At 37.0% G+C, this 14,205-nt stretch overlaps 1 protein-coding gene across 1 annotated transcript in view; it reads left to right on the top strand.

The window, feature by feature from the left end:
* Positions 1 to 14,205, top strand: part of CPA3 (carboxypeptidase A3) — a 42,698-nt gene that overhangs the window by 16,744 nt on the left and 11,749 nt on the right. Inside the window, exons 4-10 of the mRNA XM_007940192.1 lie at positions 2,757 to 2,859; positions 2,960 to 3,061; positions 4,126 to 4,227; positions 6,533 to 6,643; positions 7,554 to 7,644; positions 9,465 to 9,667; positions 11,634 to 11,718. Coding sequence (XP_007938383.1) covers positions 2,757 to 2,859; positions 2,960 to 3,061; positions 4,126 to 4,227; positions 6,533 to 6,643; positions 7,554 to 7,644; positions 9,465 to 9,667; positions 11,634 to 11,718 — 797 coding nt within the window. The remainder of the gene's footprint in view (positions 1 to 2,756; positions 2,860 to 2,959; positions 3,062 to 4,125; positions 4,228 to 6,532; positions 6,644 to 7,553; positions 7,645 to 9,464; positions 9,668 to 11,633; positions 11,719 to 14,205) is intronic.

The raw sequence follows: 14,205 nt of genomic DNA, 5'->3' as shown, positions 1-14,205 counted from the left end.
GGAGCTGTTGCATTGTAAACTGTGGTCAGTGACATGAGACAAAGTATATGTGAACTGCTGTATGGAAAGTGAATTCGCTCTGTAAATCTTCACCCAAATCACAATAAATAAAATAAAAAAGAAGTAGAAAGTATAATTATTTGCAGAAGAAATAGCTACACATAAAGCCCTAAAGGCATAACTAAAAATTTCTTAGAAATAAAAAAGATAGTTCTTTTCTTTAAATGGCTGATACTAACAATATCTGTTGTAAAATTGAATTATAAAGTGGGTAGTAGGATAACCAAAGCAATAACTTTCTTAATAAATGAATGATAATTAGTTCAAAATTATCATGGAAGACAAAAAGCTACTCACAAGGGTAATTTAAAAATCTATTAATAAACAATAAATATTCAAAATTTCACTGAAGAATAAAAAAAAAAAATACAGCTATATTAAAACCAAAAATCAAACTCACTGCCATTGAGCCAGTCCCGACTCATAACAACCCCTCCTTGGATTTCCGAGGCAGTATCTCTACAGGAGTAGATTGCCCAGTCTTCCTTCCAAGGAGTGGCTACTGGGTTTGAACTGCCAGCCTTATGGTTTACAGTCAAATGCCTTAGGAACTACGCCACCAGAGTTCCTACAGCTATATTATGTTTCTTTATTAAAAAATAAGATTGCTTTCAAATTGATTCATAATTTAATGTGATTCCAATGAAAAGCCAAGGTTTTTCTAATTTAACAAAATTATTCTGCCAACCATTTATTAAAAGGGGACGAGGGAGACATTTTATCCTACATTAAAATGTACCTTAATTAAATATAGTTCAGTTCTTACAAAACAGTAGGAAAATATATCAATGGAGCAGAATAGAAAATTCCAAAACAGACAAAAATATTTTGTATATGATGGTGATGGTATTTGAAAATATTAATTTTGAAGTCAGACAAGCTTATGTTCAATTTCCACCTTTTGTGTGATGTGGGAAAAGTACTGAAACATCCAAAGGAACAATTTTGTCACCTGTAAAATAGTGATAATATTGAAAACATTAAATAAAATTCTTATTTGTGTTCAAAAGATAAACCTAGCACAAAACAGTACCTGACACATATTAAACAATAATAAATAGAAGTTATTATTAGTATTATAGTATTTGAATAATTAGTAAACTCTTTGATAACAAACCTAATTAGGTCTCCACCACATAAAATAAAGTAAAATGAATTTCAAGTTGAGAATCACTTTCTGAATCCAAGTGAAAATGTTGGGTTGGCAGTTGGATGTCCAAATCCCAAGTTCAGGGGCAAGGCCAGAACTGGAGATACAAATACAGGGGTCACAGTAACAGTTGATGTGAAGACTGTCAGGTCCTCCATTAGAACCATGGGACTCCACGATGAGGTGAGATGACTTGAGGAGAGATGTAGGAAGAGAACAGGGTGAAAGTGTAAGATTTCTGAACCCTAAGGTTAGCCTTCCAAAGTTTCTTCCTGCTTCCTGTCTTTCCCCACCCAAGCCATCTTAGCCAATTTCTAGCTCTGTAATCATGGGCAAGTTATTTAAACACTCTGTGCCTCAGTTTTCTCATCTGTAAAATGAGGATAAAAATATCATGTGAAGATTAAATGAGTTAATATATGTAAAGTGTTCAGGGCAATGTCTAAAAACTCACTGCCATCGAGTAGTTTCGGACTCTTAGTGACTCTATAGGACAGAGTAGAACTCCCCCGATTGGGTTTCCAAGGCTGTAAATCTTTATGAAAGTAGACTGCCACATCTTTCTCCTGCTGAGCAGCTGGTGGGTTCAAACTGCTGACTTTTCAATTAGCTGTCAAGCACTTTGACCACTGCACCACCCGTGCTCCTTAAATGCCTAGCACGTAGTAACAGTAAATGGTGTTTGCTGTTATTGCTATTATTATTCAAGTTTCTCCTGGCCCTCAAAGTGTGAAATTATAAGGATGATCTAAAGATTTGTAGATGAGAATATCCATGGTTACCTGTGCAGTGTCTATGTTAGTGTTTATGCATGTACTTTGAAGAAGGGTGAAAGTTGGTTGTAGATTAACACTGACCAATTGAAATACAATGTAAGCCAAATATGTAATTTTAAATGTTCTAGTTGTTGTTATTCTTATGTTCCGCAGAGTCAGACCCGACTCATAGAGACCCCTCCTTAGGTTTCCAAGGCAGTATCACTACGGAAGTAGATTGCCCAACCTTCCTTCCAAGGAGTGGCTGATGGCTTTGAACCACCAGCCTTCTGGTTAGCAGTCAAGTGCCTTAGTCACTACGCTACCAGAGTTCCCAATGTTCTAGTAGCCACAACAAAAAAGTAAAAAGCAACAGATGAAATTAATTTTAACAATATGTTTTATGTAACCCAGTAAATCTAAAATATCATCATTTCAATATGTAATCAATATAAATATTATTGAGATATTTTGCATCTTTTTATACTAAGTCTAAAATGCATATTTTACAGGTACAGCACTCACTATTTTCAGATGAGCTGTACTTTAAATGCTCACTAGCCACATGTGGCTAGAAGCTACCATAGTGCATAACACAGATCAAGATAAATGGGGGATCAGAAGCTAGACACATGACATGTCTGAGAGACAGAGCTAGAGGAGACTCATGAAGAGACAGGGCTAACCTGATCAAAGATAGAAGAAACGGAAGAGAAAATTTCTGCAAATGAAAGATATCTGCACTTTCCGTTTCTAGTAAATGTGTATTTTATCATTTCTCTGTCAAACAGAATCTTGATTCATGATCTGCAAGAAGAGATTGAGAAACAGTTTGATGTTAAAGAAGATATCCCAGGCAGGCACAGCTATACAAAATATAATAACTGGGACAAGGTACAGTATCAAATGCCTATACTTTGAAAAATGTCACCCTCAAACATTTGTTGTGAGTTTTCTTTTATTCTAATTCCTTAAAATGGGTTTTTCTCCTAAGATTGTTGCTTGGACTGAAAAAATGATGAATAAGCGCCCTGAAATGGTATCTCGTATTAAAATTGGAACGACTGTTGAAGATAATCCACTATATGTTCTCAAGGTAAAAATAGTTCAAGACCAAATGATTCTTATTCATGTTCAAAAGATGAATTCAAAAATTACTTTGTGACACAATTGGGCTAATGTTAAGACAATCAGAAGTCTTTCCCTTTTGAAGAATGTTTAACTTGTCCATTCAAGAGTAGAAGTGACAAATGGTTTTAGGTGGAAGCAAGAAAATGCCTGAATAAACCAGTTGTCAAAGTTTACACAGTAGACTAGCTACATAATATCTCATCCCATATCTTTCTCTGCAAGAGTTTGTGAATTCCCTGGTGTATATAAGAGTTTCCAATCATTAAAATTCAGTGAAACTGATAAATGAATGTCATGAAAAAGAGAGAAATATAAGTATTATAGAATCATAGAATCCAAGAACAGAAAATGAACCATTTCAATCCCACCTTGATGGGGGAATGATTCCCATCTATTACAGGGCTGACAATAGCCATTGACTATTGCTGGAGTTTTGTACATCCAAAGATACTGCTCCCTGAAGCAGCCCCCTAACAACTGGGAAGCCTTTCTTTACCCTGAACTCCCACACATTCATTCTGTCCAACCATCTAAAACAAACATAAACTCTCATCAAAATTATAACCCTTCAAATATCCAGCCACTTTCTACCACCCCTCGATCTCCCCACTCCAAACACACTACAGAATCTTCACTATTCCAGGCTAAACAACTCCAGCTTAGGATGCTGAACAAACAAAAACAAATGGCAGAAACAAAAGAAACTTTTTAATCTATTTCTCAGCTCAAAGCATGTTCGCAATAAAACGAGAGAAACAATAGACTGTGACTTTAAAAATCCTAAAGTAACTCTGACACTAAGAAACAATTTTCAAAACTCAGCACATGGCAGATTATGAATTATGTATAGACATTTAAGTATATGGCCCTCCCTGGTCCTCCCTGAGAACAATATATGCATTACACAGCTACTCACTCAACAATAGACAGTGGAAAGAGTTGTTTTGAAGAGAATATAAATGAGGTATGGGACATGGGACCAATGTGTGAGTTCGTGCAAAATAATATCTCAAATTTCCTTTTAAATAGGTTGGGAAACAGAACGAAGAAAAGAAGTCTATTTTTATGGACTGTGGCATCCATGCACGAGAATGGGTCTCCCCAGCATTCTGCCAGTGGTTTGTCTATCAGGTAAGTGAATTGGAACACTCTCGCAATTCTCCTTTGACTATCAAGTCTCCAGCACTTAACTGAGTGCCCTTTCCACGCGAGTGCAGTTCCACTTAAGTACAAGAGCCTGCATTTGGTGCTGTCAGAAAATAAATGATCAGGATTTTACTCATCGTTGCAATTTTTATAAAATTGATACCTTCCTTCAAACTTCTTGAATTCCAGCTGACAGTTTTTGAGTTTAAAAGTAACTCTTTTTGAGTATAATATGGAAGTTTTTCCTATAGTGAAGTAAGGTAAATCTGAAACTATCTTCAGATTAGAACAAGTACAAGTGCCATCAAGTCAGTTCTGAGTCATAGTGACCCCACGTGCTTTAGACTAGAACTGTGCTCCATAGGATTTTCATGGCTGTGAACTTTCAGAAGCATATCGCAAGGCCTTTCTTCCAAGGTGCCTCTGGGTGGGTGTGAAACATCAATGCTTTCAGTTTGGAGCCCATCACATAACCATTTGCATCACCCAGGGACTCCATCTTCCATTAACCAAAACCGACTGGCATAGAGTCTAGTCTGACTTATAGTGACTACCTATAAATTTGACCTTTCTTCAATGAGTTCAAAGTAGAGACCTTTACTTCCTGTGGTAGTTAAGTTTGTGTATCAACTTGGCTGGGCCTGGTTGAGTGGCTGAGAAGCTGAATGTAGTTATTCCCTATGGTGAGATTGGTATTTAACTCCACAGTGGAATCTACTAGAGCAGCTGAGTAGCTGCTTTGGATATGTGGTCTGCTTCCTGTATATAAGAAACAGCTTTGGGAATGGTCTCTAGCATATGGCACACGTGGACCCTGCATGTAGCCATGTCATTGTTTAGCAGCCCGCCATGCTCTGCCAACCTCGGGACTTCCAATGGACTTGAATTAATGGACTGCTGTGTGGTTTGGTAACATCGGGACTGTGCCTTTTTACTTGTCAATCTTGGGCTTGTCAGCCTCAGCAGCCAGCAGCTGCTTGAGTGAAGAAAAGCATCTAGCTTCAGTGGGCCAGGAGCAGGAGACAGAGCTAAAGACCAAGATTGAGGGGCCTTCACCCAACCCCTAGAACCTGGCGCTTTGAACTCAGACTTAATGCCTCCAAACTGTAGGAGAATGAATTCCTGTTTATTCAAACAATCCTATTTGTGGTATCTTCTGTTAGAGTGGCACTATGTAACCAAAACAGTTCCCATTTAGATTTTCCACTATCCATGCAAGTACTGGGAATGCTCATATTTAAATATCCTTTTCAAGTGAAAGCTCACTTTTTAAAGGTAAATCTGGCTGTTCAAACCCACCAGCCACTCCTCGGAAGGAAGGTTGGGCATTCCTACTTCCGGAGTGATACTGCCTCGGAAACCCAAGGAGGGGTCGCTATGAGTCGGGGCCAACCCGATGGCAAAACAACAACAACAAAAACAAGCTTATAAGTGGACCCCTTTGTTATTTCTCTCACTCTATTTCTATTGTATTCTGGCTCCTGCTATCTTTTAACTTTGCCTTTCTCCCAGCTATTGCATACAACACACTGATGGGATGTGCATGACATCAACTTTCTGAGCATGGACACTTTTGCTAAGAAAGAATTTGCTAGTAGAATTGATTTATCCCTGCAATTATTTTAGCTCTCCTGGCTGAGAACCAAGGGTTCTTCTTAGCCCATAAAGGGACACACATCACAGGCATATAAGAAATCTTTTGGCTACAAATGCAGATGTACCTGGAAGAAATTTTCCAAGAATGCTGCGAGAGACTGTCACTAGCCACAGAAAGTCCAGATAATTAGTGAAATTTCAGTCAGATGTGAGAGAAAAAAGTTGACTGCTCAATCCCTAAATTCTTGAATATTTCTTATTAACAGAATAAAAATTATTTTCTAGTGCCTCTCCAGTTTTTCCATACATATTCAATCTATATTTACCTAATGATGAGAGGGAAAGAATCCATTTAAAACAAACTGTAGTGTTCATTTTCCGCTTGGCCTCCATTCTTCCTATGCAACGCATCTTGCTTGCTGCACTTGGAATGGCACAAGTCTAAATAATTGAATAAGCCTTTGAGAAATGTTCTGTTTAATTATTTTCACTAATCTTAATAAGTGTTTATTTTTTCTGCCATCTACATGGGTCATCTATTTTTGTGCCATTAAGAGGAAAATAATGTTTATAATCTACCTATGTGACGTTGGCAAATGACTCAAAGAATAAGAGTCATTGCTACTATAACCACAGCTTTCCATATAGCAGCTAAATTTCACACCAATAGCTTAAATTATTCTTCTCCCTACAGGCAACTAAAAGTTATGGAAAAAACAAAATTATGACCAAACTCCTGGACCGAATGACTTTTTATGTCCTTCCTGTTTTCAACGTTGATGGATACATTTGGTCATGGACACAGGTACTACTCTACACTCTTGTTTCCATTTATATGATCTATTATTTACTGACTTTAATGCACATCAACTGTTAGGCATTAAGTTTAACTAGTCAACTCCAATTTAGAAACATATACTTTCAAAAAACCTCAATTTCAGACTAAAGCAAGGATTATTTCCTAGTTGCTTAGGTATCCTTGAAATAGTATGAAACTTTTACTACCAAGGCTAATAATGTGGAGGGAAAAAAAATTTAAAAGCAGCAATTTTAAAAGAAATGTATGAGTACATGATATTGCAAAAGCAAATTCTAGCTAAGAATAAAAGTCATTTAAAGGCATTATGAGCACAATAATTTCAGAGCAAAAGTCACTGGGAAAGGATTTGAGGTGAGATCATTATACCCACCAAAAAAAAGAAAAAGACTATAGAAGAAAAACACAGATATTTGGCTCTTTGTATGTCTTTTAACAGAATCTTTTATTCCCTGTTGTTGGTAAATAAGATTGATCCTGTATTTCAGAAAAACAGTATCACATCAATTTATTTTATGAAAATGATGTTCCAACAGTTAAAATTTGGCCTGTATTACGTCTGAATCTATAAATGGTGAAAGATGTTATGAAGTCATCATTTCAATTATGGGTAATTTCAGAACACCATTGATCATTTTCTAATACTGAGAACTAATCAGTAGCTTTCCAAACAAACTGAATTATTTCATAAGGGCTGAAGAATATAAATATAAAAAACAATGTTTCTGGAAATATTATAAATTATGGAAGTAGTATTTTCTCTTTATTATAAAGTGTCTCAAGTTAACTAGATAAATGTCAAATAAAACTATAGACACCTGCAGAGAGAATCAGAAATAATCAAATTGAAAAATGCCGACTGATTTGATATAAATACTTCCATCATTCAATCCTGCAGAACCGCATGTGGAGAAAAAATCGTTCTAAGAACAAAAACTCCAGATGCATCGGAACTGACCTCAACAGGAATTTTAATGCTTCATGGAACTGTGAGTAGCAAACTTGGTCTCCAGGAAAACTGCTATAAAGAGTGTTTAAACACCAAACTTAGCTAAACTACCTGTTTATTTCAGTAAAGAGAGATATTCCCTGAAGTCCCTGAAGGTGCAAACTGTTAATGTTCTGAGCTGCTGTGGGCAGCTAACCAAAAGGTTGGAGGTTCAAGTCCACTCAGAGACAACTCAGAAGACAGGGCTGGTAGATTTCTGAAAGATCACCCATTGGGAACTCTGTGGAGCAGAGTTCTTCTCTGACACACATAGGGTCATAATAAGTCAGCATCAACTCTACAGCAACTGATTTTACTGGTTTGGGTATTCCCTGAGTGTTCATTTTCTAACTCACAAAATGGAAAATAAAGGGTTGCACATGTTTTGCTGTAGGAATACAAGGAAATGGGAGTGAGGAGGTAGTCTCTTAGAAGGTTGTTTCTCAAGCTACTTTTTCCCTAATGTATCTAACATGCTAAAAGTTAGGTACAATCCAGAGGTCCCATTCTCTTCCTGGTGATAAAAGTTGATAAAGAGCCAATAAAACAGACAGCTCTAGTGGCAGAGTGGTTAATGCATTTGGCCATTAAACAAAAGGTTCGTGGTTTGAATCCACCAGCGGCTCTGAGGGAGAAAAATGGGACAGTCTGCTTCCACAAAGATTTACAGCCTTGGAAACCTTATGGGGCAGTTCTACTCTGCCCCATAGGATTGCTATAAGTCATAATTGACTCAAAACCAACATATAGGTAATTCTTCAGATATTTAGCACTATGGTGAGGGGAGAAAAATGAAAAAGACTAATAGGAATGTAATGAATGGGAGATTTGACAAGCAGAGGCCTACTAGATCCCATGATGCTGTGCTTGCTTTGCAAATATAACTTTATGATTACAGACATTCAAGTCTAAGTTACCACTGTCCCATTTTGTATATTTTTTTCTGTACCTAATTTTGTGGAAAATATCACCTTGGCTTTCAATTCTATTCTCCCGTAATGAATATGATAAAAGCAGCTATCCCAACTGAGAGCTCCCTACTGAAACAAATGGAAGAAACACAGGTTCAGAAATTGTAATTTATATCACTCCCTAGCTAGTAAAGTCTGGTGTTGCATTGGATCTCAGGGTTCTCCGACTCCTAGGCTGCTTCTGATGTATTATTTCTGTGACCTAGTAAAGGGAAGGGTAGTAAACAAGCCTAAGCATATTCCAAGAGATTAGCAATGGTGAAGTGGTTAGCTGCTAACCAAAAGGTCAGCATTTCAAGACCACCAGCCACTCCCCAGGAGAAAGCTGTAGCAGTCTGCTTCCATAGATTACAGCCTTGGAAACCCTACGGGGCTGTTTTACTCTGTCTTGCAGGGTCACTATGAGTCAGCATCAACTCCATGGCAGTGGGTTTGATTGTTTATTTTAGAAGTCTATTACAAGGAGCTCTGGTGATGCAGCAGTTAAGTACTCAGCTGCTAACTGAAAGGTTAGTGGTTTGAACCTACCCAGCAGCTCTGTGGGACAAAGACCTGTGCTCTACTTGCATAAAGATTATAACCATGAAAACCCTATGAGGCAGTTCTCTTCTGTCACACAGGCTTGCTATGAGTCAAAAATCGGCTTGACAGTACCTAACAAGTCTGTTATAATCTGACATGTGTAAGCAAAATTACTATACAGTAACAGTGACATTGAAGCCATTGAAACCATCCTGTGAACCTGGAATCCTGAAATGTTTCAAGTGTTTTGTGAATCCACATTGGCCAAGGAAAGGGCTGCAGTAATGGGAAGCAGGTTTTTATCTCATCCAGCTATGTCTTCCTGCAGCATTTCCTGGAAACAATAACCCATGTGGAGATACCTATCAAGGTGCTGCCCCAGAGTCCGAGAAAGAGACCAAAGCTGTCGCTGACTTCATTCGAAGCCACCTGAACTCAATCAAGGCCTACATCACCTTCCACGCCTATTCCCAGATGCTAATGTTTCCTTATGGATATACTTCAAAACTGGCACCTAACCACAAGGACCTTGTAAGTAGAAACAACTATATGGTTCATGCATTGACACCTGCATTGACTTCATCTATGCTTCATTAACAATATCGGTTATATTGAAAGATTTTCAAATTTTAATGCCAAAGTAAAGAACTAATGAAGTTTAGCATGGAGATAAAATTGTATTCTTGAGATTAACTTTCAATTGATTAAAGTGTATAGAAAATAAAATCATTAAATGTTATTCTAAAAAGATAGGAAACAATATCTGTACAATCCAGAGTAGAATATTATCACTACACAGATCTTTTGTGGAGTTTAACATTTTCTTTGGGTCATACAATAAAACCCCACACAGAAAAAGCATAATGGAATAGCAAAGAGATCTGCTAGTCCTATCTCCCTGACAACAGATTTAAGGAGATCAATTGTGTTTCTACCTTCCCAATCACATAGAAATGATACATTTACTATCTAAAGAAAAAATATTAGAAATATTTGTGAAGCTTCCTCACTAAGAACATGCTGCCTTCTAGAACTATAATCCACTAAGAATCATTTTCTTTTCTATGAAAACTGATATTATCATATTAGCTGATTAAAGGGAAAAAAAAACCTCTGCATTTGGTTCCAGTGAATAAAAAGAACTGGCAGAGTGAATAGATAGCTACATGGATATTTTGAATTGTTGTAGAAGAAAAGAAATACAGAAGATGAAGTTCTGTGTCCTAGATTCAATGGTGGCTGACAAATACAGCACTTTCTGTAAAAGCTGTAGCTCAAATACCACCACATTTAAAAATAAAAAATTAAAGGTTACAATTGTCATTATGATCTCAGTCAATTGTAGTCATCCTCTCACTGTCATGGAGTTGGATCCAACTCATAGGTATCCCTTCTTGAGTTTCCGAGGCAGTATCACTATAGAAGTACATTGCCCAACCTTCCTTCCCAGGAGTGGCTGGTGGGTTTGAACCACCAGCCTTCTGGTTAACAGTCAGATGCCTTAGGCACTACACCACCAGAGCTCCTGTAGTCATCCTAACAGCATTTAATTTTGAGTTGGTGCAGAGATATGAACCAGTCATTAAAACCATGTGTGACTATAAAACAAAGAAAATACACAAGTAAAATGTGCTCTATAGTCAATCGTTTAACCAAACTCACTGAAAATATGAGCCTGTAAGTTTGTTTGATTTATGCAAATATTTAGTAAAGAGACTGTAATCTATTCTAGAAAAATGGTATTAAGTGATTAAAAATACATATATTCACAACAAATCACTTTGAATAAAATAATTGTTTTTACATGACAACTAAATAGATTAAGCAATATTTATCTATTGGTTACACACATGATATATATATATACTAAAAAAAATCTTTATTTTGAGTGCCAATATGTTAGTGACTATATGCTATTAAAGTTAATTCTGACAATCATTCTCGTAGCACAAAGCACTAACGTGTATTAAAGGTCATGAAAAGCCATTTTGAAAGAGAAGCTCTAAATTAACAGAACTATTTTAAAGAGGAGACAACCCTCTTTATTTTCTTTGTATGCTAAAATCACATGAGTGGAGGAAAGTCTTGTGGCAAAATAAGACTTATAAAGACAAAAGAAGGAGGAACATGGGAGAGATTGCAGAAACTGACTTTGGAATAGAAAAAGATCTGAAGCTAGGAAAAAATCTAAGAAGAAGAAATCATATATTAAAAAAAAAGAAGGAGGGAAGGAAGAAAGGAAGGAGGGGGGAAGGAGGAGAGAGGAGAGAGAAACACAAGATGAGACACGGTATTACTGTATATGGCTGATTTCATAGTTAGAAGAGTCTTTACAACAACAACATAGCTACTGAAAATAAATTTCTCATAAACCATTTATTTTACTTAGACCTTCAAAAGCCAAATAACCAGTAAAATGGAATTTTCTTATCCCCAGTAAATTAATGTCATTTGCATAGTATTCTATTATTTCATTCTAACTGTCCATTCTCTCCAGGCCAAAGTTGCAAAGATTGGCACTGAGGCACTAGCAACTCGATATGAAACCCAGTACATCTATGGCCCAATAGCATCAACAATTTGTAAGTTTTTCTCTATTATTCACTGTGTCCTTTCACTTAATTCTTTTTTATAAAAATTAAAGAAAATTTTAGAATTAGTAAATTAGAGTTAGAATGTCTGGAATTGCTAATTTAAAATTCAGTTTCCAAGGAAATTCTGAATTACATATGATACTAGGGGATAGATTTTGCCTTTTTGAGGAGGAGATCTTCTTGTAATGAACCATACTGAATTTGTACAAAAAGATTACAAAGACAACAGAAATTATTAAATCAAGACAAATTCCCAGTTTGACTCATTTACTACATTGTACCCTACCACCCACAACAACTGAAACTAACAAGAGTTCATTGAAGAGGAGACTACACTCCTTATTTTATTTTGAACACTTAACTTTAATTCAACTCTTTGTTTCTTGGCTTTGTTTATGTGCAACTAGAGTCTTTTCTCTATATCTGGATAAGAAAACAGGTAAACAAGTTTCAACCACTTCAGTGAAGTAAAATCAGCTTCCTGTCCCTCTCACCTTCGTGTTCAACTGAAATTTAGATGTGTAACTCCATGACGGACTAAGAAAGGAAGCCACAAGGGTCTAGTTCAGTTGCTTTTGTTTTAACATCTCAGTACCACTTCTTACACTTCACTATTTTTAGAATTTCTGTCTTTGTACACTTTTGAATTAATAGACTTGGATTTCTTGACCAAAGTACAGAAGACGATGAAATCTCTCTATTCTCAATTCTAAGGAGCATTTAGAAATGAGGAAAGAGAGACTTTGTCTCTTGTACTTTGGTCATGTTATCAGGAAGGACCAGTCACTGGAGAAGGGCATCATGCTTGATAAAATGGAGGGTTAGCAAAAACAGAAAGACCCTAAATAAGATGGATTGACACAGTGGCTGCAACAATGAACTCAAACACAACAATTGTGAGGGTGGCAAAGAACCAGACAATGTTTTGTTCTGTTGTACACGGGGTGGGTATGAGTCAGAACCAACTTGATGGTAACTAACAACAACAAAGATTTATTGGCCTCAGTTTTCTTGTCTCTTATTCTATAAACCGGAAGTCAGCAAACTTGTTTCTATAAAAGGCCAGATAGTAGATAATTTCAGCTTTGCCAGCCATATGGCTACTGTTGTAGTGCCTCAACTAGAGCATTAAAGCTCAAAAGTACCCATAGATAACATATTAACAAATGGACATGACTATGTTCCAATAAATTTTCATTCACAAAAACAGGCTGCCAGTCATAAAGTGCCAGCTTCAGCTATACACTAAATAATATCTGCAATTGTTCATTGAGTCTTTCTTAAAAGTCAGGCACCATGCTTAGCCCTTGATTTTCACAATCTCAATCAATCCTTATAACAGCTCTGTGAGATGCTAATAACTAGTTGACCTGGGGCTCAGTCCCAGGTTTTACTAAGAACAAATTTCATGATTTTAACCACTCTCCATTCTTCCTAATCATTTGTTTTTTTGTAGCTAAATATCTGTATTTTTCTGTTTTCAGTCAACAAAAATAAATTCATTTGGTTATCTCACAATTAAAGATACTTTTATTATTTTAAATTTACTATATTAATTCAGACCACGGACGGTGAGAGCATATAAGCTCTTGTAGCCAGCTCTTGCTGAGCTTAGCTTGGGAAGGTTATGTTTTCTGGCATCAAGTTGGCCCCTCACTCATGGTGACCCCAAGCACAACAGAATGAAATGCTGCCCCTGCCCTGCACCATCTACATAATTCACATATCTCACCATTGTCATCCAGATGGTTTTAATTCGCTAATTTTGGGGATTGTTGTTATTTGCCATCGAGTAGCATAGTGGCTAAAGCACTTGACTGCTAACCAAAAGGCTGGCGGTTCAAACCCACCAGCCACTCCTCAGAAGGAAGGTTGGGCAATCCTACTTCCGTAGTGATACTGCCTCGGAAACCCAAGGAGGGGTCGCTATGAGTTGGGGCCGAATCGACGGCACATAACAACAACAACAACAATTTTGGGGAGGAGATTGCCAGGCCTTTCTTGCTAGCCACCTTAGTCTAGAAGCATTGCTGAAACCTGTCCAGCATCATAGCAACATGCAAGCCATCATTAACAGAGGGGTGATGGCTACACATGAGGTGCACTGACAGAGGGTGGAACCCTGGTCTCCCACAAAGAAGGTGAGAATTCTACCATTAAACCCTAAATCTGAACTTTAGTACTTAGTCATAAACTTTACACAAAAGTTCCAGTGAAACTGCTAACAAACCTTAATTCCTAGCAATACCATTAACTTTCAAGTACAAGGATTATGGTTACTATCTCTTTTGTATAAGATGGATTCTATAATGTCTAGCACAGTGCAAGACACAGGACAACAGCAGAATTAATCCTGTAAACTTGCCCAGTGAATGTGATGTCCTGGCTTATATAAAATGGATAAACACAGGCTGAGACTAAGGCAGACTAAAATTAGCCCACATCACTCTTGATACCAATGATATCCAACTTTTT

This window comes from Orycteropus afer, unplaced genomic scaffold (assembly GCF_000298275.1).
Source record: "Orycteropus afer afer isolate SDZICR_OR568_19922 unplaced genomic scaffold, OryAfe1.0 scaffold00066, whole genome shotgun sequence".
NCBI classification, from domain to species: Eukaryota; Metazoa; Chordata; class Mammalia; order Tubulidentata; family Orycteropodidae; genus Orycteropus; species Orycteropus afer.
The sequence above is the reverse complement of the archived record's forward strand: the minus strand, read 5'-3'. Positions and strand labels throughout refer to the sequence as shown.